General features: G+C 40.6%; 2 protein-coding genes and 1 long non-coding RNA gene across 3 annotated transcripts; 1 reads left to right on the top strand and 2 right to left on the bottom strand.

The window, feature by feature from the left end:
* Window positions 1–599: 599 nt before the first annotated feature.
* Window positions 600–13272, bottom strand: usp4 (ubiquitin specific peptidase 4). Its single transcript, XM_058055775.2, has 22 exons — window positions 13030–13272; window positions 11892–12019; window positions 10619–10749; window positions 10409–10535; window positions 9193–9338; window positions 8791–8852; window positions 8568–8720; window positions 8300–8417; window positions 8038–8211; window positions 7817–7975; window positions 7517–7741; window positions 6629–6712; window positions 6432–6526; window positions 6173–6355; window positions 5857–6083; window positions 4533–4754; window positions 4394–4464; window positions 4212–4327; window positions 3970–4119; window positions 3396–3499; window positions 2695–2783; window positions 600–2564 (listed from the first exon to the last, which is right to left on the bottom strand). The coding sequence occupies exons 1-22, from the start codon at window positions 13179–13181 to the stop codon at window positions 2439–2441; spliced, it is 3042 nt and encodes a 1013-aa protein (XP_057911758.2). The 5' UTR covers window positions 13182–13272; the 3' UTR covers window positions 600–2438.
* A 1100-nt stretch (window positions 13273–14372) lies between these two features.
* On the bottom strand, window positions 14373–20825 carry emc3 (ER membrane protein complex subunit 3). The gene is made up of 9 exons (XM_058055788.2): window positions 20596–20825; window positions 20250–20422; window positions 18601–18658; window positions 17837–17930; window positions 16839–16943; window positions 16084–16165; window positions 15929–16008; window positions 15768–15850; window positions 14373–15025 (listed from the first exon to the last, which is right to left on the bottom strand). Exons 2-9 carry the CDS (start codon window positions 20402–20404, stop codon window positions 14897–14899), a joined length of 786 nt encoding a protein of 261 aa, XP_057911771.1. The 5' UTR covers window positions 20405–20422; window positions 20596–20825; the 3' UTR covers window positions 14373–14896.
* On the top strand, window positions 20167–25188 carry LOC131106585 (uncharacterized). Its single transcript, XR_013630285.1, has 4 exons — window positions 20167–20466; window positions 22179–22266; window positions 22330–22491; window positions 23376–25188. It is a non-coding gene; the product is annotated as an uncharacterized LOC131106585 (long non-coding RNA).
* Window positions 25189–26080: the final 892 nt, after the last annotated feature.

The following is a 26080-nucleotide window of genomic DNA, read 5'->3' as shown; positions in this document are numbered from 1 at the left end:
GATAGAAGTTGATAGGGTAACGATATGACGATACGATAATAATATACAGTAAAGTCTCGTTATATCGATATCGGTTATATCGAAGTACTGCTTATTACGATACTATTTTCATTTCCCGGCAAATTTCTAGTCTTTTATGATATAATTAGTTCCGTTAGTACGATACCCGGTTATTATGATAATCCGGTTACTACGATGCCCTTTTCATCTCCCGCCAACCAATTTGGTCTGCTTATATCGATACAAAAGCAGCTTAAATCAATCTTTGCTTAAGGATTTCAATACCAAAAAAGAACACGGCCAACGGTTGCTTCCAGTCAACTTTATTTTTCACACTTCCACCACCACCACACGTTGGCCGTGTTCTTTTTTGGTATTGAAATCCTTAAGCAAAGATTGATTTAAGCTGCTCGACATTGTTCTATACTATAGAACAATGTCGAGTGCATTATTGCCCACTTTTAATGCAGTTCGGCGTAGGATCGGATATATCGACAGTCCGGTTATATCGATATTTTTTTCGACTCCCGACAATATCGATATAACGAGACTTTACTGTATTGCTTCACGGGAAGGGAAAGTAGAACAGTACAATGGCGTTGAGGCATCCATTCTTTATTGTAGATACTTTCCCATTTAAGAACAAATCCTGTAGATACCAGCATGATAAATATGAGGACAAGAATGTTTACACCTATTTAAAATAGTGTGATTATTTACATCTCTTCAGTTAGGTTGGATTTATTTATATGGGCTTTTTTTTGTTTGTTTTGGATTGCTGTCATGATGGCGGGGGGGACGTTTGCTGCCTACCGACGTGTCGAGGCGTGACGCACAGCGTGAAATGGTACTGGCATTCCGTGACGACGGTAATTGTCCAACTGGGATGGCAAAGCAGGGCATTCTCTACATGAGGCATCATTTTACGTCCTTTTAACTGTCATTGGCTGGATGCTGCTAGCCCCGCCTCCATCTGACCAGGAAACGTGCACATCATCCACAATCATTATATGAGACATGAAAACTTGTTCTAAAAGATAGAAAAATAACTAAAAAGAGGCAGCTAATTAATGCACGTAATGGGACACATCTATTATTAGTAAACTTTCCCAAAATATAAACAGCAGCAGTGTGTGCTAGTACGTGGCAAAGCTAGTCACTAGCTTGCCAATAGCTAACTGGTGTGTTGTGGCGAGGTGTTACTACGCCGGTAAAGTAGTTCTTTGGCGTCACAATGTTAATAACGTCATCAAATGATGGGAATGGATGTTTATAGTCGGAATAGATGCCTCCCATTACCGGCATTCTTAGCTCCCTTTTTAGCTGTTTTATTATCTTTAGAAACACAGAAACCCGTGTGTGTTTTTTCTGTGCGCTTCTCCTTTTGGTAAAGCCCCATTTTTTCGCTATTTTATTTTTACTAGCTCAGGCGCGCTCCGTAGGATAGAAGGCCCGGGATGCTCCGAGGGAGAGAGAGCCATGAGAGTTTGATCTACGCTCGCAACAGGCTGCATGCTGCAATAGTACGAGCCACAGGTGATCGGCTTTGAAAGGCATTGATCGGCATATGACAGGGATGGTCCAACTGCTGCCCTCGTTTTTTTTTTTTTTTTTTTTTTTTTTTAAGGCATTCACCTGGAAGTGTATCTGGCCAAAAAGTGTATCTGTACAAAATATTGTACAGAAAAGCCATCCAAACAACACAAAGTAACGCACCATGTGGGAATACCAATACCCGTGTATGCACACATACATATATTCCCACCGCAAGGCATGCTGGGCAGCTTATGGTAGTCTTTCTCCCAACAGTTTGTTTGCAAAATATGCTGAGATCTTAACAGACATAAACAAGGGGAGTTAACATACTCTTGGCATCCAATTTATTGTTCATAGTTCATTCTGTGACTACCCAGCATGCCTTGTGGGTGTTTAGAAATAACAGAGGAAGTATGTGGTTTTGTTTCATAGTGGACAGGCGGCCCACTCCGCCAAATTGTTTAACCTCCTGCAGCCCAAGAGTCCAAAAGTTTGCCCATCCCTGGCGTATGCCCATCACAGGCTGTCTCACAGAACTTGTCCGATTTGGACGGGAGCATCCCGACAGACAACGTAACCATTTCAGCAGATTGGTGTTCGTAATCAGGGAGGCGTGAAGGTTTGGAAATGTCGGCCAGATGCCCCGCTGCTGTATTCATCAACAATTCAATGAGTCAGGCTGTGTTTGCATGTCGTCATACATACCTTGGCGAGCCGAGCGTCTATTTGGATTTTAAACTTTCCGCCCGTCCATATTTGTCCTCCTGGTTTCGAACTGATTCACAACAACCCACCCTCCCCCTCCTATAAATCAGAAAGGATATTGTTATGGCGGACTAATATGGATTTGTCTGGCGGCCTTTGTCTCTAAAGCAGCGTCTGCACGTCTATTGGCTTTTCCTTCAGTTTGTGTCCATGTGGTCGTCGGCAGCGTCGGGGGCTCCTCCCAGCGAGGCGGACGGCGGCGTTTTGGAGGAGTGTCCTTCCTCTTCTCTGCGCTGATAGAACAGCACGTAGGCTGCTTTAGTCTGTCGAGGGACGGCACAGATAGGGTTACACCACAAAATACGGGTCACTCGACACCGAGGTGGGAGATGCGAGATGGAATGCGCACTAACATACGCCCCAACAAAACGAGGACGCTGAATTGAAGCTTACCACAATCTGGTCCTCTGAGGAAGACGACACGCTGCTGTCGTCAAAGTAATACCACTTCCCGTCCACTTTATTCTTGCCGAAAGCTGTGTCTGTCAAACAGAGGGGAGACGAAGGTTAAGAGCGGATGCCGGGCGCAATTCCTAAATGCAGGATGCACACTACCCGGCTTGGCACGGGAACTATGCCCATAACTATACCCTAAAATGCTCATTTTGGTGTTTATTTCATATGTATAATATGGAAGCTCATTCAAAGCTGATGTATTGGAATCCTCCAACTCAATTGACACTTACATATACAGGAATATTTATATTTGGTTCCAGACCAAACATCAATTTCCACAAAGTAGGATTCCTCCGCCATATTTTTTTTTACATGAAAAAGGCTTTCAGTTCTATACAGGGTTTCTCCCAGGATTTTTGGAAGCTGTGGTGGTGGGCTGCATGTATATATGTGTATAAATGTATAAATCTAATTGGGTATAAAACTGTGTTTTATGTTTAATATAGCTGCTTTCAAAACCTAAAATATATCAAATGACACTTTCAAAAGTGAGTGAGTGACAGAGAGGGAGGGGCCGTGCAAGAGAGCAAGATAGTGACACTTTAGAAAAAGTTGTGCTGATCGATGATTGATTTATCACAAGAAGATAATAGTAGGCAGCCATGGAAGTGGAAAAGGGAGCGTATAAAGCGACTTACAGTGGCCTCCTCCCATGCCTCCGTAGTGGTTGGACACCGCAATGAGGTCGTAAGTGTGAGGCCCAGCCTTGGGGTCGCATAAAAACTCAGACATGTTCAAATCCCTGGAAGGTAAAAAAAAAAAATAAAGGAAGATACAAACATTACAGACATGGAACCTGCACTCGCCAACATCGCAGAAATGTGCAACGTTAAAAACTTAGTAGGCGAGATAAAACGATAGATTGTCATTCAGAGTGGCTGGACAGGAAGGCCAACTGCTTAAAAGCATGACTCAGCATTTAGGCAGGGTTAGTTCCTCTCCACCGAGGCACAAGAGGAAATGGCTTGCACCACAAACACTGAAACAACTTCTCTTTTTTTTTTTTTTTGAAAGGTTGCCTGAGCTGGAAAAATGGAGCGACATAGATATATAGACAATAGATACACATTGTTGCTTAGAGATGTTGGCCGTCTCGGATGACAGTTCATTTCCCAAAAGGGCAAAAAGAAACTTCCTCATTCTAAATTCTAAAGTTTGGAAGCCATCTATTGGCAACAATGACAACCACTTTGACACTTTCTGCCTGCAGACCTGATGGGAAAATCCACCACGGTGTCCAGTTTGTCCCTCCAGCATCTGTTGTAGGAGAAGCGCTTGAGGTGAACGACCAGAATGCGCGGCAAGGACCACAGGTCGAACTTTTTTGTGGCCTGCTGGTGTTTCTTGCACGTGGGACAGTACCTGCAAAATCAAATCATAATAAGAAACGTGACCAGGGTGGCCGGGAGGTGCAGGGTTAGAAAGGAAGCCGGGCTACGGTGGTGATGCTTTACCACGGATCGTGTTCGCCAAGCGTCTCCATGGTGGTGAAGAGCTCGATGCATTCTCTCAGAGCCACTGTGGCTTTCTTTTTTTGAGGCTGGAGCATGCTTTCGTGTTTCTCATAAGCCTGAGGAGCACATGAAGATGAAATACAATGCTTTTCACTTTGACAATAAATACAAATATCCCAAACCTCTGCTTCCTGTTCATCGTAACACATCTTCTTAGACTCAGAGTCCCAATCGATGGCCACAGTGGAATGCGCTGCAAAGAGAAACCACATCAGAACAAACCCTTCCAACAAAACAACTATGGGCGTGACTACAACTAACGATTAAGTTTGAGGACGTTTCCGTCACACGGCAGCGCGCTGATGTTAGCCGTTCCGTACGAGTTGACCACACTGAACGTGAAGAGCTTGGCCGGTAAGGAGCCCGGCTTGCCCTCGCCCTCTTTCGACCCATTCTCCAAGTCAGACGTCTCCTCCTCCTCTTCAGACTGGCCGTTTTCTGGCTCTGGGCTCACCTGGTGGTCCATGGCCTCCTCCTCCTCCCCTGGGAACATTTTAAAAAGCCCAAATTTGGTCCATAGAACAGGGCAATGAACAGAGTGAGACCTTTAGTCAGTTATACAGTCTCTTTGTCTAGGTGGGTGGAGGCGGGGCCGCGAGCATTCACACAGACCGCACAAGAGTTGAGTAGAAATTAAATTAGCAGAGTTCCTTGTACTTTTAATAGTACTGTTAAAATCTCGCCTTATCTTGTAGAACCAGTCCCGTCTACAGTTAGTTTCGTAACGCCTCTACCATTCACATAAAATTAAATACATAAAATTTCCCATCATTGGGCCTGAAAGTTTCCCAGTGGCAGCTTATATTGATGCAAAAATTGGAGTTTATGGTCTGAAAAAATGCTATGATGTCGACTGAAAAAGGACAGTAATTCCTCGCCTTTTGCGCTTCACTCTATCACGTTTTTAAAAAATGTATATAAATTAAGACATCTTTGCTCGATCTTGGTTGAATGCCGCCTACTATCAAAATATCCTAATTTAAGAAAATTGTACAAATATTTTGCCTAAATTAAACATTTTGAAGTATAAAAACGTTGAAGGTAAAATACAAATATAATATGTAGAGATATGTAGTATTCTGCAATGGTAACCATGTGTCTCCATTGTTATTATGAGACTAGTCTAAAAAAAAATTGATGTCTTAATACGTCTTATTTTGTCTACTATATTGGGTAATTGGAGTGTAAAGGTAACAATAGGGGTGTTATGTAAATTACAGAGGGCTCTAATAATGTTAAAACCTGTATTTAGAAGGTCCTTAACATATTTTACATGCTCCAACCATGAAAATACTCCATTTATAAAGAAGAAGTCCAATTCCGGAGATTCACTTATCACAGTTGGGTCTGGAAACAATTAAGCACAAAAAACGAGGGGGACCCAAATTGCAGAAATGTTTCAACTCAAATATATCAGATCTCTTACATTTAAAGAAAAGACTGTTTTTTGAATTTGACGCAGTGCAAAACAACACAGTGGGTTTACCCAGCATGCCTTGTGAGTTGTATGTGCGTCTACAGTTGGATCAGGCTGCCGGCCATGCGCACCTACAATGTTGACGATCAATAAGACAGCTAAGCTTACCATCATATAGGCCGTTAGTTTCAGTGCAGGCCCCAGAGTGGTTGCTGCCGTTACTAGAGCTGGCGCCGCAGGAGACCCTCTCCGACAAGGGACTACCGCAGCCGCCCAGACTGGCGCAGACACTCGATGATGTGGAACATTCAGGAACTTGACTGCAGCTGGCGACGGTGGCTGAAGCCGAGGCTCTGCTCTCGCTCCCTGCGCTCTGCGGCCGTTTTACATAACGTCTGCCAGAAGAGATAAACCAGATAAGTTCAATAAGTCACGCAGCCGGGCCTGCTTTTCTGGTTATCAGCAGTGTGGAGTATGTTCTCACCCGATCCTCTGTAGAACCCTGTCATAAAGGACGTCTGCGATGAGGTTTTGCTTGGGCACAGTGATGAGTAAAGGCTGGCCAAACAGCATGGTGCTGGTGGAGCTTCCGGCGTGCTTGGAGTGTCGCTCCCTGAAATACACGGGCAGGTTCATCCTCTCGCTGTCCTCCTCCTGCACCTCGTACCTGCAACGATGGCAACCACAAGCTATCACACAGCAACCACAATCACAGGGATTGTTGGATTAAGAAAAAGGCTTACACAAAGATGTCATCCTTTTCCATGATTTGATTGAGACCATCGTCCCGTCTATAAATTTTATGGAAGCGATGATTATAAACATCAGCCACCACCATCTAAGAAGAGAAAGACCATTTGACCACAAGTCATAAATATACTGTGATATGTGATGAAGGTGTACAGTCCACATGAATAAAAAAAAAAAAGTCAAGTCTAACATTTTCTGGAGGAATTCCACAGAGTCTGGACAAGGCGCTGCATAAGTCCATCACCGTACCCAGCTTGGGAACAACAACCCGATACTGTCAGAAGAGAAAAGTGCAACACAGAGCTGGGAATTATACATTGTAATGCAGGATTATGGTCATATTGTATCATTTTTAAACATATGCATCTATACCTATTTTGCAATTTTACATATTTTGTGACTAACAGTAATATTTTGATGCACAAAAACATCTCAATGAACTAAAGTGCAAATACTAGGCATTCAGACGACACATTGTACTCATGCATTCAAAGACATAGGCCTGAGTACGTGTATCAACGTACCATCAGAATCAAACGAGTTGCATTATTTTCACGGGTTATCATCACAGGTTAGTTTTCGTACAAACTGTGTGTAATTATAATGTACAAGTACGTATTGTTACTACATAAGTGTACTAAATTTAAAAAAAAAACAAGCTAGGGTGTGTTTGTGATATGTAGTATTCCACACTGCACACTAGGTGTCAGTAAAGTTACACTGACGAGCCAATAGCCACTCAGGAAGTACTATACAGGAAGAGCATGTAAGAACAGAACCAGCAACTCTCCCAATGCTAACAGGTGTCCGTCGATATTATGTCATGTGTACCATACTGGGTAACTATAGGGATGTTATTTGATGTCTACAGGGCTCTAATGTTAAAAAAACATCAATAAAAATGACATTAACAAATAAGGATGCCTACTTAGCAGAAGTTCAATAATCAATCGTCGCAATAAACAAAGGATCTCAAAATTCTTACTAGAAATGCTATATTAAAAACGCTATAATCCAGCAAGATTATGATGGTCAAAAGAGCGAGCTTATGTTCCTATTTTAACCTTGGTAATCTCACCTGTGTGGGTCTGGACTGCGGGTCTGATCGCACCAAAAAGACCTCCATGGTTCGATCTTTCTTCATGGGCAGGGGCAGAGTGAGGTAGCAGAAGGGATCGAAGGTCACCGACACCTTAGAGCACTCAGGACACACCAAAGTGGATTTGAAGAGGCCGTGAAAGATGTCAACGATCACAGAGTCGTTGCGCAAGCGATGGTTTTTCCAGGCCTCCTTGGCGACAATCTGGAAGGAAACGCGACAACGTGTGGTCATCTTTAGTCGTATGATCAGACACACGCAACCCGGTCATTTCTGCACCTCATCAGGACGGCCCTCAGCATCCCTTTGGGCCAGATAAGGCTTCTTTTTGACGCGGTTCAGATCTTCGTGGAGCCCGTCCAGTAAGAAGGCCAGCAGCTCTTGGGAGTCCTGCTGCTGATACCCCGAAAACTGAGGGGCAAAGCGGCCGACCTGGGTCTGGAAGCACAAACGCAGACGTTAGGATACTCTGTGTGGAATGCCGGGAATCTTTGACTTACCTTGAAGGTGCGCGGAGCCACAGAGCTGCTGCGGTTGAGCCACATCTGCTTCACCAGGTCAGCGTAGGCCTCTGCAATCTCACCCCTCATTCCCAGCGGATTCCCTCGGTTAATTTCCGCCTCGTACTGGTCGTTGAGGAAATACTCTGTGAGCGGCGACGCGTTGCTCAGGCACTGTGAGAGCAAATATAACCCAAGGGTGCGTGATGTCAACAGGAAATACACACATACTGTATTCCTCACATACACATTGAAGTTGTACCTGGAGAGCAGAGTTCATGAAGCACGTGTTGCCGAGATTACTGAGACCACACAGGCCAGGCTGCGACTGCGACTCTCTGTAGTTATAGGAGGAGCTGTACGAATTATAGCCCCCTAGTCTGTTGGGGGGAAAAAAAAGTGTTTAGCCCCTTCCTGATTTCCTGCACGTTTGTCACGCTTGCATGTTTCATAGCATCACACAAATGTCAATATTAGTCCATTTTTGTGTGCTTGGGATGATTTAGTCAAGTATGGTGTCAAATACTGACTCTTGCCTGCTGCCAGAGGTGGCGCTGTTGTTGAGCGTGTAACCAGCGCTACAGCTGCTGTTTCCATTGATGACTGCCGAGGAGATACTGGCTGACGAGTTGGAGGAGAGCTTCGGCGAGGTGGTGAAAGCCCTGGATGGCGTCGTACTGGACCTGGGGGACAAAAGCAGGAGTAAATGCATATCCACAATTAAGCGACAATAAAGTGAGGCTACTTGTTTACTTGGAATGGGAGGCTTGCCTGGGCCACGTCCCGTCGTCATTCTTACGCTCAATGACAAGCACCTGAAGGGGAAAAGAAGCTTGTTCACATATACCAAACCCGCACGGTGGTTTAGCGGTTAGAAAGTTCTGAATATCTGTGTGTTGGCCGCACTAATTATGTATGTGGGGTGAACGCGTGGCACATAAGGAGTCCACAAGTGCAACGAACCAAAAGAACTGACATTTTGGCCAAACCTAAAAAACACAGGAACGACATTGGCCATACAGACAACAAAGATGTATAAAGTGCATGCCCACAGCTGGTCTTGAGCATTTTTACTTGCTTAAGCAGCTCAGGTAGCTGGCGTTAGCCCATACATTGAACAAACAACATGACCTGAATTGAAGAGGGTGGGATTACCTGCCCCTGGAAGAGGCCAGCATCCTGTACAGTGCTATCGGGCTTGTTCAGCTGCTCATAGGTGTTGCTCATGTACTTGTTCCACAGCCGTATCTCCTTCTCTGGCGGAATATTGAACAATGTCCTCATCTCTTTCTCTATGGTATCTGTGGGCGGGGGGGGATATACAAAATATATTAATTCAAAGGAAGTGCACTTTTTAAAAAACTTTATTGTTATTTTGTCCATCATCCACAATCTTTATGTATTTATCTTTATGTTCAAAAGATATAAAAACAGAAAAAAAGAGGCAGGCGATCAATATACTTACTGGCACGTACTGGGGCAGTTAATCCACCCATGTAGTAAAACGCACATTGACTCCAGTATAACTTCCTTCCTGGGTGCACTCATTTCACATAACAACACAAAAAGGAACGCTACACCTAGCGCGACCTGGTATTATTGTATCTGTAAAATTGTCATGCAATCTGCTATTATTATTTATTATTTTATATTTATGTTTAAATATTTTAAAAATAATAAAATATTATAATAATTACAATAAAATTAAAATAATTATTATATTATTATTATGTAAAATATGCAAATATAACAATAATATTATATATAATTAATATAATAATTAGCATTAATATAATAATTATAATAATCATAATAGTTCTAATAATAATTATAATAATAATAATTATTATTATTATGTGCTTGTGTCCCTTTTTTCAGGAGCACTTTGTAAACAACAGACCATGTCAAAAAAGGAAATTGATAAAACCATCAAAAGGTTGGCTCAGGCCATGATGCCAGGTTGTATGTTGACTTTAAATGAAATACTTTGGAAAGATTGGGCGGGCCGTATTCAAACACTTGGCGGGCCGGATGTGGCCCCCGGGCCGTAGTTTGCCCACCCCTGCTCTAGCGTCACTACACCATAACGTAGTTCTGGGATGTACAATACTTAACATAATAATAAGAGCGTAGCTGTAGCTTGGTTAAGATGCAGCTCATATGGATGGAAATGAAGTGGAATAGGTGCAACCCATTGCATGCATTCTTAGCTGCCTCTTTTTACCTGTTTTTCTGTGTTTGCGACACATTGAAAAGAGAAAGACACGTGTGTGTGTCCTTGCCTCACACAATGACTGTGGATGGTGGTTTAAAAGTAGATTTCCTTCAACATCTTGCTGCCATCTAGAGGCGAAGCCAGTCGGTGTCTTACCAATAGTGTCGGCTTTACTGAAGTGGCGTGTGACCACATTGTCCATGTTGTCGTTCTCACACAGGTTGAGCTCCAGCAGGTAGACCTCCACTTTGCAGTGTTTGACAAACATGCCATGTTCAACAACCTTGAGGGGGGGGGGGGGGTCCAAAAAGAATCAAAATAGAAGCAAAAGTAAAAGCAGAGGCAAGAGTAAAGAGTAAAATTTACCTTCCTGACAATGGGTCTCTGGCCCTCAAGGCAGCCGTACCAGCTGACAAGCTTATTCCACGCCTCAGTGGGAACGAGGAGATAGTCCAGCTCATCTATCAGGTGCTCTTTCAAGACCTGCGTTTCCTGATCTTTTTAAAAAAAAGGGGGGGATGACTTCTAGAGAAGCAACACCTCATGCTTATGGATTCCACAGAAAGGAGACGACATACGACTGCGATTGGCAAAACTCATCGTCAGTTGCAGTCAGTTGATATCAGGCTGTCGGATGAGATGAAATTTGGGGGTATCAAAGTTGATCGTGCTCGCTTGTACCGGATCTTGTTCATATTGAAGATGAACTTAAGCCAAGGTCACAAGCGGTGGTGCGGGTTCCTATGGCAGGTCTACGTACTTTATAGCTGTAGACTGGCCACAGAGGTTCTTTGTCATATCAAAGAACCTCTAGGGGCGCTTATGTTTTATCTTATGGACTGTGTATGTCTTAGCGTGTCCTTCATACGGTCAACGTTGTGTCTTTTGTACTGCTGATGCCAGGTTTGGGCAAAATGTACATTTATTCATATGGCTCACTTTACAGAATCCTTTTCTGTTCATGTTTATTTTTTGTGTAGCTGAATAACCATTGTGTTTTTCTACCTAATTATGCATTTTTGGATTGTGCGACTTATAGTCCAGAAAATACGGTGTGTGTGTGTATATATACATATATATATATATAGCAATACGCAGTTATTTATGTGAATGGGTGTGACCTACAGTATACGTCTGTGGTGCATCTGTGCATGGTCACGGTTGGTGAATAAAGATGATCTACATTCTGGTCAAGTCTTTTATAAGTGTCACTAAGGAAAATAACCCACAATATATTACACATATGATATCGCAGCACGTGGCGTCGCGGGAGCTCTTGTGGTAAAAAACTGTGAAAAGTGGAAGTGACGTAGGTCTCTTGCATATTCAGAACCCACCATGTTTCCTACGTAAGATACGTACGTATCTTACGTGGTCAGCACGCACAATTTAGAGCTCACACGTCCAGTTGTGACCTAGGCTTTCCAGTACACAAATGTCCGTGTATATGAATGGAAGCTTACCGTAAAGATGATTTTTTTCTTAATACAGCTCTGTATTATTATATTTTAAATACACGCACAAATTTCCCGTGTTGATTGGCTGGATGGAGACTCGTGATAACGGCACTGCCACGCATCTTCCATTGAAAATGAATGGAGTAGCAGCGACGTCGCCTCCTGTGTGTGGCGCCCATTACCTGAGAACAGCCCCGAGTTGTCAATAGGTCCTGGATGGAGGCTGCGCTCGCCAACGTTGTACATGTCCCAGCTGTCGAAGCCCACGTATTTCTTCCACTGTTTGAACCATCGGCTGTCCACAAGATACCTATGGAAAACAACACGCACTCAAGTGGCTGGTAACCCACACGGATAGAGACAATCACAGAAGACTATATTACGATAGAGTCAATTCCCTTGACATTTGTGGATATCTACACATCTTGAGCTCATCCCCGTCATAAATCTGCTTTGCTTAAGAAGCGAGCGGGAAAGATGATCTGAGCCGGAGCCTATCCCTGCTGACTTTGGATGAGAGGTGTGATGCACGCTGAACTGGTCGGAGTTCACACCTACGGGTAATTTAGAGACAGTTGAACGGCAGGGAGAACATGCAAACTCCACAGATTCTAAGCCGGACCTCCTGACTGTGACGTGCTAACTAACTACTACCTCACAGTGCTGTTGCACTTTATCTCATCCGTTGACGTGCAACATTGCAGGGCCTGTAGCTGACGCTTCTAATTCAGGGCATGAAATAGGCTGACACATTCAATAATTGCTTGTATGTCTGATTAGATTAGAATTCTTTAACAGGACAAAGGACAAGGAGGGGTAACCTTCACTAATGGCTACATAATATACAATAGCACTGTCAGGTATACAATAACTCGGAGTCTTCTTGGCTCATCAACCGACTGATGGATGGACCCAGAATCCGGAAAGCAGGGCCCGTACTAGGAACCAGTGAGAAACGTGATCAAATGACTAGAATCAACGGCGATTTCTCACTAAAATACAAACAAGATAACGGTTACATGGGTGTAAATATGCTAGCCACCTTGTTAGTGGAGTATCATTTACTGACTAAAGCCATTAACGTTCTTAAAGGTTTTAACGCCGATTAAGAACATTAGAGACGGGCTACCTAGCGATAAACAAATTATACATATTGTGACAAAATTCAGTGGTACAGTAATGTTTCGTTACAGAGTATGAACTATAAGCGGTGTTAGCTTTCGTGTGGTAGCGAGTTAGCATTTCCGGTTTGGAGCTTAGCTAGTGGCTAGCAAGCTCTCGCCGAGGCGGTGTAGTCGGCCGCCGGCTAGAAATCCTCACCATTCATCGCCCTTTCTCAGAGTAGTTTTCACCAGCGAGCCGATAGTCTGTTTTTGGTTTTCGGTGGACGCGGCGGGCATTTGTGCGGCAACCGGCTCCGAGTCGGAGTCAGCCGCGCCGCCCGAGTCGGGTCCGCCTCCCTCGGCCATCATGCAGCGAATGTGCCGGTAATCGGGAGGAAGGGCTGGCTAGCTAGCAGCAGTGTGGGCGAGGGGAGCGTTCTTCCTCTACGGAAGCTGCGCGGCGGAAAGCAGCTGATCATCGCCGCTGTGTCGTCGCCTCCTTGACACCACAGAGGGAAATTATGCCCCGTGTGTTTGTTTGTTTTTTTAATTAACGTCATGTTTTGACATAAGTTCAACTCAAGGTACAACGTGCAAAACTCAAGTAATGCTATGTTCACACCGACGCCGAATCGATGGCGAATTAAATCGGCGAGCAAAGCGGCGGCAAAGCGTAACAAAGCTTAATGAAAGCGTAAAGACCGTAATACAGCATAAGAAAAGTTTGAGCAATTCGGGACATTCGGCAAGAGCGCCAAAAATGTTTAAACTGTTTAAAAATTTGAGGCGATCTGTCACGAATTGCGTAAAGCGGGGAGAGCGTATTAGAGCTTATCAAAGCGTCACAAAGCTTATCAAAGCTTTGCTCAAAGCGTAGGAAAGCTTAACAGAGCTTGGTTCAAAGGATCTGCTGCATCTTTATATATGCTCTGGATCAAAGGCGGGATGGAGTCGGGATCTCGAAATTTTCCATTGCTTAACAGAGCTTAACAGAGCCTATCAATGCACAAGAGAGCTTGATAATCGTATCAGAGCGTTATTTAAAGCGTGATAAGCGCACCAAAGCTTATCAATGAGTATTAAAGCGTATCAAAGCGTGATTTAAAGCGTAACAAATCCTGATCAATCGGCATCAAAGCGTGAGTTGCCGTAGCGATTCGGGAAATAATTTGTCGCCTAAAGCGGGAACGAATATCGTATCAGAGCTTATCAGAGCTTATCAGAGCATAAACATATCTGAGGAGATCGTGAGATTTTTTGAAAAATGACGCCGAATTCGTCGCCGATTCAAAGCGTGACATTCGGCGTCGGTGTGAACGTAGCATAAATGCTGTGCTATCTTTTTTCCATTTCCAGCTTTACACTAAGACTTCTTGTTCAGAGCGAAATAAGCTTCAAAATAAAGGCAATTCCACCGCTACGACAGAGCATTTCGTACAGCTCACACACAAAATGAACCCCTAATCGGATTGATACTAAAATATTCAGTATCTCAGGTAGTTTGTTTTGCTTTTCATGTTTTTATCTCCCAGCATAATTATGCTAATTAGACCATGACATCACCAACACTGCCACAAATAGATAGCAGTCCTGCTGGGAATAATGAATATGCACCGTAACAGATGAAGGTCACTTTCATCCAAACAGATTTTACTGTACAAAACAAACACAAGAGGGTGTTACAAATTAAAAAAAAACTTTTTACACAACATTAAAAATGACACAAACTGGTTGATGTGCCATACGCATACTGAAGAAGGTTAAATTAAACATCATTGCGGTATTCAAGTTGTAAGCTATCGTTGGTTGAACCTAAAGGTACAAACGAAATACAAGAAAAGCATAGTGAATAGGTCACATTGTTTGCACCTACTGACTGTTTAGCAAGCTATTTATAATGCATCTCACTATGTTCAACATCCATTGTTTTCAGTAGTGGAAAGTTAGTACAATTTGAAAAAAAAACAAAAACAGAATGTAAACATTGCATAAGATGCAGGGATTTGTTCAATTGGAAACAAAAACAGATCCCTGCATTGAAAGCCCCTCCTGCCCACACCCCACTGGTGGAAACTAGCAGGGACTCAGAAGATCCCGGTTGGCAGCTCCTTGCTGAACATGCCATCAAAGTTCAGCTCCAGACCCATGAGCTCCTCCTCTACACTCTCCAGCGCCCACTGGTGGTCGGTAAGTTCCAGTGCCTCCCATTCCGCCTGAAGATTGCAGACAAAAAAATCCCATTGAAAGCACAGTAGCCCATGTTTACATTATCCTAAAGATAAAAGTTATAACTATGGGATAGGAAAGCCATAATCATGAGATAGAAAGTCCTAATTATGAGATAAAAACTGAATAAAAATAAAGTAAAAATCACAACATAAAAAGTAACAATAATGAAAAAAAAGTCAAAGTTATCATTATTATTATGATAAAGTCATAATCATCAGATAAAAAGTCCAAATTGCAATATAATAGTCATAATCGAGATAGAATAGTCATAATTACAAGATAAAAAGTAAAAATTAAGGCAGTGTTTTTCAACCTTTTTGGAGCCACGGCACGTTTTTTTTTTTTACATTGGAAAAATCTTGCGGGACACAACGAACCAAAAATGTTACAAAATGCCACCACAACCTCTCACGTGCATCAATAAGTCTATTGGAGGAACGAAGCAATCAGGTACGCATTTCCACACGCAACAATATTACATTGTTCTGCCTGTCTTTACACCGCGGACAATATTTGCAGAAAACAATTAATAAATGTTAATTAAAAAAAAAAAGTGATATTGAATAATGCTGCCCCCACGGCCCGGACTTGGATAAGTGGAGGAAAATGGATATATATTTTTTTAATCAGTATTTATATCTTTAGAACACACAGAAAAGAGAAAGAGTTGTGATCTTGTCTCACATCAGGACGTACGAAGAACGTGAGTGTATGGTGATAACCTACCTTGAAAGCTTTATTTGTATCGGCGGGCATGGCCATGGCCGCCCCACTCATCTGCTCCTGCATGATCCGTGACTGGTCCGCGCCTGTTGGGACAGCAGCACACGAAAACTACTGACAACCACTAAAGGTAAACGCCAACACCGTCTACGCTGCTTTATTACCATTGTCTTGGCCCAGGATTAACGAGTACATGCTGCGCAGTCCGAAGACGTTCAGGAAGTACCACGACGCCGAGCTCACCCTGGGTGGCAAAAACACACATTAGGACAATAAACGGCCATGACAATCGATAAATAATGATGATTTCGTATCTTACCAGGAGGCGTCCAATGACAGCAGCTCTATTCCTTGTTGCAGCATGGGCTTGAAGCGCAGCGTCAGAGGGAAGGGGACCTTGGCTGGATAAAAGAAGCATAAAGATATCTCGTCTTGGACATCCGAGGGTCATTTGTTGACAAAAATCAATAATCTAACAAAATAAATACTAAAAATCAACAGTAATGGGGTGAAAATATTGAGAGAAAAAAGTTGCAATCTAACAAGAACGTCATAATTTGGCGAGAATTTTAAAAAAACATAATTTTAGTCTCATTAACTTATTAAAAAAACATGGTTGTTTTTAAGTCTGAATATTGTGAAATGGAAAATTTTATTGCGGGGAAAATTCCAAAATATGTGAATAAAGTCAAAATATAAAGTCAAAATAAAAAGTTTAAAATCAAATCAAAATTAAGATATTTTAAATTAAGAGAAAAAAATACACATTTTAACAAGACAAAAGTAGTAATTTGATGGGTATAAACTACTAATAAATTTGGGAAATATAATGTCATTTTAATAGCATAGGTTTGAAATATAAAAAAAAAGTAATTGGGGGAAAAGTCCTAATATTACAAGAATAAAGTCAAAATATTATGGATATAAAGTCATAATTAAGAGAAGAACATTTTTTAAAAATTGAAAAAGATTAAATGAAGAGAGTGTGCTGCTTTAGAAAATATCAACACCCCCGCCATTCTGCCATGGGTCGGTAATGCGCGGAATGAAAGTCAAATGATTTGATGTCCTTACTGGTTACAAATCCTGAGAAGGTCCAGTTGATCCAGCCCCCAATCAGGATCATGGGGAGCACGTTGGTCACGTTTCCTTTCATCATGTCCGTCAACATGCTGGGATCTGCCACAGTCAATCATTTAAAAAAAAGTGCCTAATCAATCATTACCATACATTAATCATACACAATTAATCATTCAACGTTCTGTTTCTTTACTAAATGAAACTACTGTCTATCATCACTTACAATAATGTAATGTAATAAAGAGTACTACATGTACTACATTCTATATATCTACACATTGACCCAATTACAAGACAAACCCTCTTTTTTGACGAAAATATTTTTCCGTGTGTGAAATAACATTGCAAGAAAATGAAATGTATATTTCTTAGCTTTATTGATCCCGACTGTTTATCTTAAAACTAGATATCTGGCAACAAGTCAAAAACCTGCGTACGATCTAAACACACTTTTTAACACTATTAGAGCGCTCTAGGCATGAACTAACACCCCTATAGTCACCTTTACGCTCCTTTCCACACAATATAGTAGACATAATGAGAGAAAATTAGGCATACATAAGACTTGTGCTTGTGTGTGTTGCTGTAAATGATTGGGAGAAAGCAGACAGGAAGTGACGTTTGGGACTCTCAATGAAAGCCTACTGTTCCACCCACCAAGTCTGGTGCTTGTGTGTCTCACCCAACATCAGAATAAATAATCCCTCATCATTATCAATAAGACACATACAACAGGGCAGTTTTACTGACACCTTGTGACCAATGTAGAGTACTACATATCATCACAACGTCTTTGAATGCATCTTCTGAATGCCATAGGTTTTACTTCCGTACCATTTTTATCCTCGAGGATGCTTTATTTATGTAAAAAATAATAGAATAGAGTAAAGCCATGAAATTTACAACACAAATGATTACTGTAATACAGTATGAATAATAATAATAATAGTAAAGCAAAAAGGCTCAATAAATATCAAAGAAATAGGAATTACCAGTCATAGGCGAGGGTGGAACCACCTTCCTTTTGGTTTTCTTGAAAAATCCATCTTCTTGATTATTGAAGTAAAACTTCCTCATTAAAAAGGACTGAAAGAAGGAAATATGATTTTATTATTGATGCAGCAGCCTTTACAAAGACAACCCTCTAAATACACATTTTAACATTATTAGAGACCCCTAGACATGAAATAACACCCCTATAGTCACCTTTACACTCCTATTACCCAATATAACCTTCTATCTACACTTAATGACATTATTAGAGCCCTCTAGACATAAACAAACACCCCTACAGTCGCCTTTACAACCCTATAGCCCAACAGAGAAGATAAAATCAGAGATAATCAGACATATTAGACATAAATAGAAAAATAGACGCACACATTTTTTTCTGTATTCTAATGGTATATAGTCCTGCTGGAGCGGTACCCAATCAGGAGTACACGTACCCACAATGGTACGCAAGCAAATTGCAGGGGGTCCGTGGAAACATTTAATTTCTAAGACGATGAGTAAATATTCTTTGTCGTTACATATTAGGAGGCTGCACAGCGGTCGAGTGGTTAGCACGCAGACCTCACAGCTAGGAGACCCGTGTTCAATCCCACCCTCGGCCATCTCTGCGTCGAGATTTATTATTCATTGGTAGTTTCCCAAAAAATACACAACAGAGTGAGGGAGTGATGTTTGAACCGCAACACAGGGAGGTATGATATACATTGATGTCATACAGAAAGCACAAATGAAAATAGCTTACTTGTTTAGGAATGTACTTCCCATTTTCTCTGAGGATTCTGCTCCGGATGAGTACCTGGCTGCAATGAGAGGCGCATCATCTCATATTGCAGTATGAAAAAAAAAAAAACACGATAATCGCATCTGGTCCTCACAGTTCCTGCTGAAAGAAATTCTGCCCTCCTAGACAAATGTAGTTGATGACCCCTGTCATATTCTTAGCTAGCAGGGGTGTCACAAGACACCACAAGATTAAAAAGTGACAATATTTCTCATTGTTGTGGGTAATAAATCTATGAATTAATCACACAATAAATTAAAAATGAGCTTGATAATGTGTGTCAGTTTTCCTTGTCTCGGGGCCATTTACAGCCCTTGGCTGTTTTTATTGGCCCTGGACATATTCTGAAAGTACAGTTAAACAAAAAAAACTAAAAAAAAAAAAAAAACACAGCAGCAAAAATTGATATTATTCATAATATATATATATATATATATATACATATAATTATATATAATATTATATAAAATATTAGGAAAACTAAGTCATAATATCAAGAAAAAATTGTATAATGTGTAAATATTAACAACCAAATTATGTCACTTTTTTAAAAGTTGCAATATTATGAGAAACAAAGAAAACAAAAATAAAGTTGCAATTTTGGAAAAATTTGGTTGGGTAAAAAATATAATATTACGAAATAATTTTTATAATGCGTAAATATTAACAACCAAATTATGTCACTTTTTTTAAAAGTTGCAATATTATGGGAAACAAAGAAAACAAAAATAAAGTTGCAATTTTAGAAAAATTTGGTTGGGTAAAAATATAATATTGCAAAAAAATTGTATAATGCGTAAATATTAACAACAAAATTATGTCACTTTTTTTTTAAGTTGCAATATTATGAGAAACAAAGAAAACAAAAATAAAGTTGCAATTTTAGAAAAATTTGGTTGGGTAAAAAATATAATATTACAAAAAAATTGTATAATGCGTAAATATTAACAACAAAATTATGTCACTTTTTTTTAAAGTTGCAATATTATGAGAAACAAAGAAAACAAAAATAAAGTTGCAATTTTAGAAAAATTTGGTTGGGTAAAAAATATAATATTACAATAATGAAGTCAAAATATTACAAATGCAAAATTTTTAAAAAAGGAAGGAAGAACAAAAATTAGTAATTGTAATTTTACAGGAGTAAAGACTAAATATTAGGAAAAAAATGTCACAATATTAAGACAAAATAGCATTAGCAGTTGGCATATTAAAGACGAAAAGCCCATCTTGTCCATCTATTAATTTTCTATGCCGCTTATCCTTACTAGGTCCCGGGGAGATGTTGGAGCCTATCCCAGCTGACTTCTTGTGACACCCTAAATAGCAGACCTCGGTCCGGATAGGGACCCATCGCCATTGTGAATGTGAACTATACTATAATCATATTAACATAAAACCATAAAAGAAGTGTAGCGATCGCAGTGGCAGATTGCGTGCGTAATGACTTCAGTTATTACGGTAATCTGACGGCAATTTAAATCAAAATGAAATACGGACCTGAAAAAATGTGCCCAAACGGACCTTACTCATTTCGAACTGAAGAGCCCTTATCTAGTGTAACGAACCGCAGTTGTTTGTCGTATTGTGTTGAGGCTGCGACGCCTTACCTGTCTGACACCTGCTCTAAAGTCAGCTTCTTGTCACTTTGAAGAAGAATGGACACATAATGACGTATGACCCCCACGAGGAAGGTGATGAAGACAATGGGTAACACCACCCAGAGTCGAATGTTGGAGTCCAGGAGGAGCTCCGGCTCAGCCATTCAGCCTGCTTACCGTCTCTGGCGAATGCGAAGGACACAGAAAAGGGATACGGAATTGAAAGGTGGACTTACATTTTCACAAACGTAAATTTAAAGTGGTCAAACCCCGGCATGGCTGGTGCATGAAGCTAGCAAGCAGCGTCAGCAACAACAACACAGATGATGCTAACAGTGTGCTAACATTAGCCAACCTTTCTATGCTTCCTGGTGACGGTTGCTTTATTGTCGAGTAGTCTTGACGCGGCAAACTCCACTGGTGACGTTTCTCGGTTATGAAATGTACAAAGCGTAAAGCAGTGGAATAATTTGTTTTGTAAAAACATCTACAACCTTTGACAGATTCCTAATGCCATTGCGGCTGAAGACAGTTTTCTGCTTCTACAAAGCAATCCGCATCTTGCTAGCTGCAGCACAGCGACACCCCGCGGTGATGGAGTAAATGTGCGCCCGGATCACGGTGTACTAGCAGGTTAAATCTTTTAAATCCTCAACAATGACACCCATCTATGTGTATATTTAACATTTTTTATCAAAACTAAACATTTATATATTTTAAAGGCATTCTTACATATCTTATTGTAGGTATCATTTAATTGCACGTGTACCTTTAAGCGTAATTTCCTGCAATATGCTCTTGCCCAGTAGGCGGTGATAGCGAGCATGCAATCTGCATACAGGTCAGAAGTAGACTTCCGCTCTTCAGACCGGAAGTGTAGTTGCTGCGTTTAAATCGTACATTTATTGAAAGAGGGATTGTGAGGGATTGAAGAGAAAATGAATTTATCGCGGACCCTAATAATTATGATAAGAAAATGTCAAAATGACAAATGACAAAAATGACAAAAGAAAAGAAAAAAGTTTAAATATTTGGAAAATAAAAAAACAACTCTAATTTTACAGTTCCAAAATATTACGAAAAAAACGTGGGATTTAAAAGAGGAAAAAATACATACTTCATGGCAATAAACATGATGAGGATAAATAATGCTATTTTAGTAGCATAGAGTTTAAGAAAAAAATATTTTTTTTAGTCGTAATGATAAACAAACAAATAAATAAATAATGTCATTTTGTTGGCATTAAGTTGTTGCAAGAGTAAAGTCATATTGGAAGCGAGTCATTACAATAAGAAAAATGATAACATAAAACAGCTGCAAAAATGTAAAAAAAAAACCAGCTGTATTTTTACAAGATTACAGTCAAAATATTATGAGAAAAACGAGATACTCCAACGAGAAAAAAGTTAGCATTTTATGAGAATAAACACATAATACCATGAGGAGAAATAGTGCAGTTTCAGTAGCATAGACTTGAAATATTCAAGAAAAAATATAGTAGGGATGTCCCATAATTATTACAGATAATTATCAGCATAAAAATGCAATATCGGTTGATATGCTGTATGTTGTATACAACAGCACAGGAGTTATGTCATATTACACATATTGGTATCAGCATATCAGTTTTCAGCAAAAAAAAAAAAAAAAAGCCAATATCAGACATCCCTATTTTTAGTTGCGATACAAAATAAAGTTGTGACCACTCCTGGGTGCACAGCTGGGATAGGCTCCAGCATAACCCTGCGACCCTAGTAAGGAGAGGTGCCCTAGAAAATGGATGGATGGAATAAAGTTGTGATTTTTGAAAAAAGGAAGTTAGGCAATAAGTTGTACCAAATGCTGCGCTGACGTTTGAAAAGTGTAATAGGTTTGCCAGAGACCCTAAAAAAAAAAGAAAATTGACATAAATGATCATGATTGCTTCCTCTCTACAGACTGACTCAGCGGCTTCATCTGTTAAAGTGAACTCGCATCCATATTCCACATATGCCACATCCGACAGAGACAAAGACCTCAAGGAGGGTGAAAGCGTTAAAATCACAGATTGGATCAAAATGGTTTTTTTTTTTTCATGACCTTCACAAGGTGATGAAGAGACACAGCAGGTGACGTGCAAGGTGTCATGAATATTCAGAGCATCGCCATCTGTTCACGTCTACCGGGTGGAATGATGAATGCTAGATGTACTGTACAGGAGGTCCAAAGACAGCCCAGGAACCCTTGTGCTATTTCTACCAGGGCTCCTACGTAAGTACAGTATGTCAGGTACGTCTGGAATAGTGTGGACAATGGGAAAATATTCACGTTTTGCTGGACATAATTGTCCTACAAATTATTACCCGTAAACGATATTATTGTTTATTATTATATTTACATGAAGAACATTGTAGTTCCGCTGCAGAGTGGATGTTTGCATTGAAACTTCTACTTAAAGGGGAACTGCACTTTTTTTTAAAATCATGCCCGACTTTGATGTTTTAAAACACTAGTCAAATTTCTTTCCTGGGTGCATTGATACACATACGTATGCTAGCTAAGTCAACAACAGCAGCATAGATACCGCCACAACACTTCCGATGTCCGCTCTCCTTGGAATGGCTGTGTCTTCCAGCACAAGACGTGCGCTCCAATCCTCAGGTCAGAAAATGCTGACTGCAACAGATGTCATGGGAATGACCTATTTTGACACTTTCATTTACATAACTGACTTGTATATTAGCCATGTTATTGCTGTAGCAGCTAACATTATTATCTGGCGGCCTAACGTCACGCGTACTCACCGCTCGTCTCAGCGTCATTCCCAGACGGAAAAGTGGATAGCTAGGTCTCCATTTTGCTACAGACTCAACAAGGTGCATTGTTAGCTAACTCATATTAAGTCTTTTTCTTGTGTTGTAATGCAAAGAAAAGGGAAAGAAATATGTGTTCATGTTTTGCATAAGGACTGGGAATGATGGGCAAAATTTAAAAAAAAATGCGCACTTCCCCTTTAAAAGCAACTTGCAACTCTTACAAAATGTACATATATATTTTTGAATTAATATTTCACCTTTATGCTATATATGTATATTTTTTCTTGATATCATGACTTTATTTTGCAAATAATTTTGTCTATCATTTTTTTCTGGAAGGCAAAGGTCTGAGGCGCCATCGCCAAGACTGTTCCCATCATGTTGAGTTCGTCCTGTCGACTCTCTGCACAGATGTCGGATGGCGGGTGTCGGCCTCTTCTCATTCCCTCACAAGGCAATTAGCGTGGCGACCTGGAGGCTGCTGCCGTGTGCACGCCACCTCCTCTCCTAACGTCTCCTTCACGTCTCCTCGCAGGCTTTTGGAAGTAATTTAAGTATATTTGGAAAAAGCACTGTCTCTCCAAATGGCAATATGAGTCTGCACATTATATACACCAGTGGTTCTCATTCCGTGGGTTACAGTTCCATTCTGGGTGGGTTGCAGAAAAAAAGTCCAAACTTGCATTAAAATATGGAATATTATCCCCATAACCCTAGTGAGGATAAGCAGCATAGAAGATGGATGGATGGATGGAATATTATACTCGTGTGTGACTTGAAGTGGAATTGTGGTCTTTTTGATATTTCATTTGAATTTATGCATTATGTGTATGCATGCACTTAGCATTTTTTCCAGACTAAATACCCTCATAAATGATTTCAATAAAAGTGTAAACAATAAAACTGACGAGTGTAAAAAAAAAAGTATAATAAAATAAATACAAATAAGAATGCCTTAAATAAAAGTGTAAAAAATAAATACAATGACAATAACTAAAGTGTGAAAAAATAAAAAAAATAAATTACTTTAAAATAACAAATAAAAGTAAGAGTAAAAACATTAAAATTATTAAATTAAGTGTAAAAATAATACTTTAATCAAATAAAATTGACTGAAATAAAAATGTTAAAAATAATAACATAAAAAAACAATATAAATTATGTCAACAAACCTGACCTAAATTTGCTTGTTTCTATAAAAGTGTAAAAAAAACGTAAATAAAATGAATAGAAATAAGAATGACTAATAAAGGTCTAAAAAAAAATTATTAAAATATAACTTTTAAGTGTATTTTTTAAAGAAATGAAAATGGATATAAAAATATAAATAATATTGTGAAATAGCTTAAAATAACTTCAGCGCCCGAGTGGTTAGCGTGCATGCCACACAGCTAGGACACCAGAGTTTGATTCTACCTTCGGCCTTGAATGAATGAATGAATGATTTTCAATGAAAGTGTAAAATCAAAATTCTTTAAAACAAAAGAAAATAATAAAACCGAACTACATAAAAGTGTAATCTGACCTAAATTCAAGTGTAAAAATAAAAATGATAAAGATGAGAATATGACATTTCACCTGTGAAGTATCCCTAATGGACTAACCGGAGCCAGTATAAGAGTTGTACCAAACCAAAATGATAGAGTTGATTGGATTGTTTGGGTGTGCCTAATGTTGTGACTCTCCTAGAAGACAAAGTCCAAGATGTCGTGTACCTTCATCGTGTGTCCCAAGAGGGCAGCATGACTTCTACTGTAGTCATCAAGCTTCCGCCAGAAACCAATAAGATTACATGCTCCACTTTGCAAACTGAGTGTAAGGTGAGTATAATTATGTTATTCCACTTGTATTAATTTCTACTCATTCCTATTATTTTGGTGCCATGCTCCTCGGCAACAGCCGTGTTTTAATGCATCTTCTCCCATCTTAAAGGAGCACACGGGCAGGATGGAGGAGGCCCATGCAGAATGGGACCAGGGAGACCCCCGTCTCCCTGTCTCTCTGTGGTCTGTGTGAAAAGTGTAGGCCTAGTGGTTTCCAAAGTGGACCAGTTCTATGGACTAGATATGACTATATAATATGAAAACAGAGAACTGTACCTTTACTGCATTTTCAGAAATGGAATCAGAAGCTAACTTCAGTGTCAACACTTGTCTATGCTGACTGGCTTTTCAAGCATGGCACCGCCTCAGCTTAGCAGAATCTGTGCCACTTGACTAAGCCGTTTTGCATAACAGCCTTGTCCCCGAGCAAACTGTACGGCACTGTACTGCATGGCGTTTGGCATCCATACTGTGGGGCATGTAGCCAAGGGACAGAATGGGGTCGGGTGCTGCCTTTACATCCCAGAAAGAAATCAAAATATGTTCCAGTATGCACGGTGGTTGAGTGGTTAGGGCGCAGGCCTCACAGCTAGGAGACTCAGAGTTCAATCCCACCGCGTGGAGTTTGCATGCGTGGGTTTTCTCCGGGTACTCCGGTTTCCTCCCACATTCCAAAAACATGCTAGGTTAATTAGCCACTCCAAATTGTCCATAGGTATGAATGTGAGTGTGAATGGTTGTTTGTCTATATGTGCCCTGTGATTGGCTGGCCACCAGTCCAGGGTGTACCCCGCTTCTCCCCCGAAAAGAAAGAATGAATGAATGAAAAATAATAATAATAATAATAACAAAAAAAGGGCTGCACGGCGGTTGAGTGGTTAGCGCACAGCTAGGAGACCCGAGTTCAATTCTACCCTCGGCCATCTCTGTGTGGAGTTTGCATGTGTGGGTTTTCTCCGGGTACTCCGCTTTCCTCCCACATTCCAAAAACATGCTAGGTTAATTAGCCACTCCAAATTGTCCATAGGTATGAATGTGAGTGTGAATGGTTGTTTGTCTATATGTGCCCTGTGATTGGCTGGCCACCAGTCCAGTGTGTACCCCGCTTCTCCCCCGAAAAGAAAGAATGAACGAATGAAAAATAATAATAATAATAATAACAAAAAAAGGGCTGCACGGCGGTTGAGTGGTTAGCGCACAGCCCTCGCAGCTAGAGACCAG

Source organism: Doryrhamphus excisus, linkage group LG18, assembly GCF_037039965.1.
Source record: "Doryrhamphus excisus strain RoL-2023G ecotype Guam linkage group LG18, RoL_Dexc_Guam_v1.1, whole genome shotgun sequence".
NCBI classification, from domain to species: domain Eukaryota; kingdom Metazoa; phylum Chordata; class Actinopteri; order Syngnathiformes; family Syngnathidae; genus Doryrhamphus; species Doryrhamphus excisus.
Note: the sequence above shows the minus strand (reverse complement) of the source record. Positions and strands in the feature narration are given on the sequence as shown.

Bases quoted from the DNA above. Each gene is read 5' to 3' on its own strand.
- emc3 (XM_058055788.2), bottom strand. From the start codon at position 20,404: ATGGCTGAGCCGGAGCTCCTCCTGGACTCCAACATTCGACTCTGGGTG. The intron at 18,659-20,249 runs GTAAGGCGTCGC...CTCTCATTGCAG, and splicing joins TTAGAGCAGGTGTCAGACAG to CCAGGTACTCATCCGGAGCA. The intron at 16,009-16,083 runs GTAAGATACGAA...TTTGCCACCCAG, and splicing joins CTGTCATTGGACGCCTCCTG to GGTGAGCTCGGCGTCGTGGT.
- usp4 (XM_058055775.2), bottom strand. From the start codon at position 13,181: ATGATGGCCGAGGGAGGCGGACCCGACTCGGGCGGCGCGGCTGACTCC. The intron at 12,020-13,029 runs GTGAGGATTTCT...TGTTTTCCATAG, and splicing joins CTGAGAAAGGGCGATGAATG to GTATCTTGTGGACAGCCGAT. The intron at 10,536-10,618 runs GTAAATTTTACT...CCCCCCCTCAAG, and splicing joins AGAGACCCATTGTCAGGAAG to GTTGTTGAACATGGCATGTT.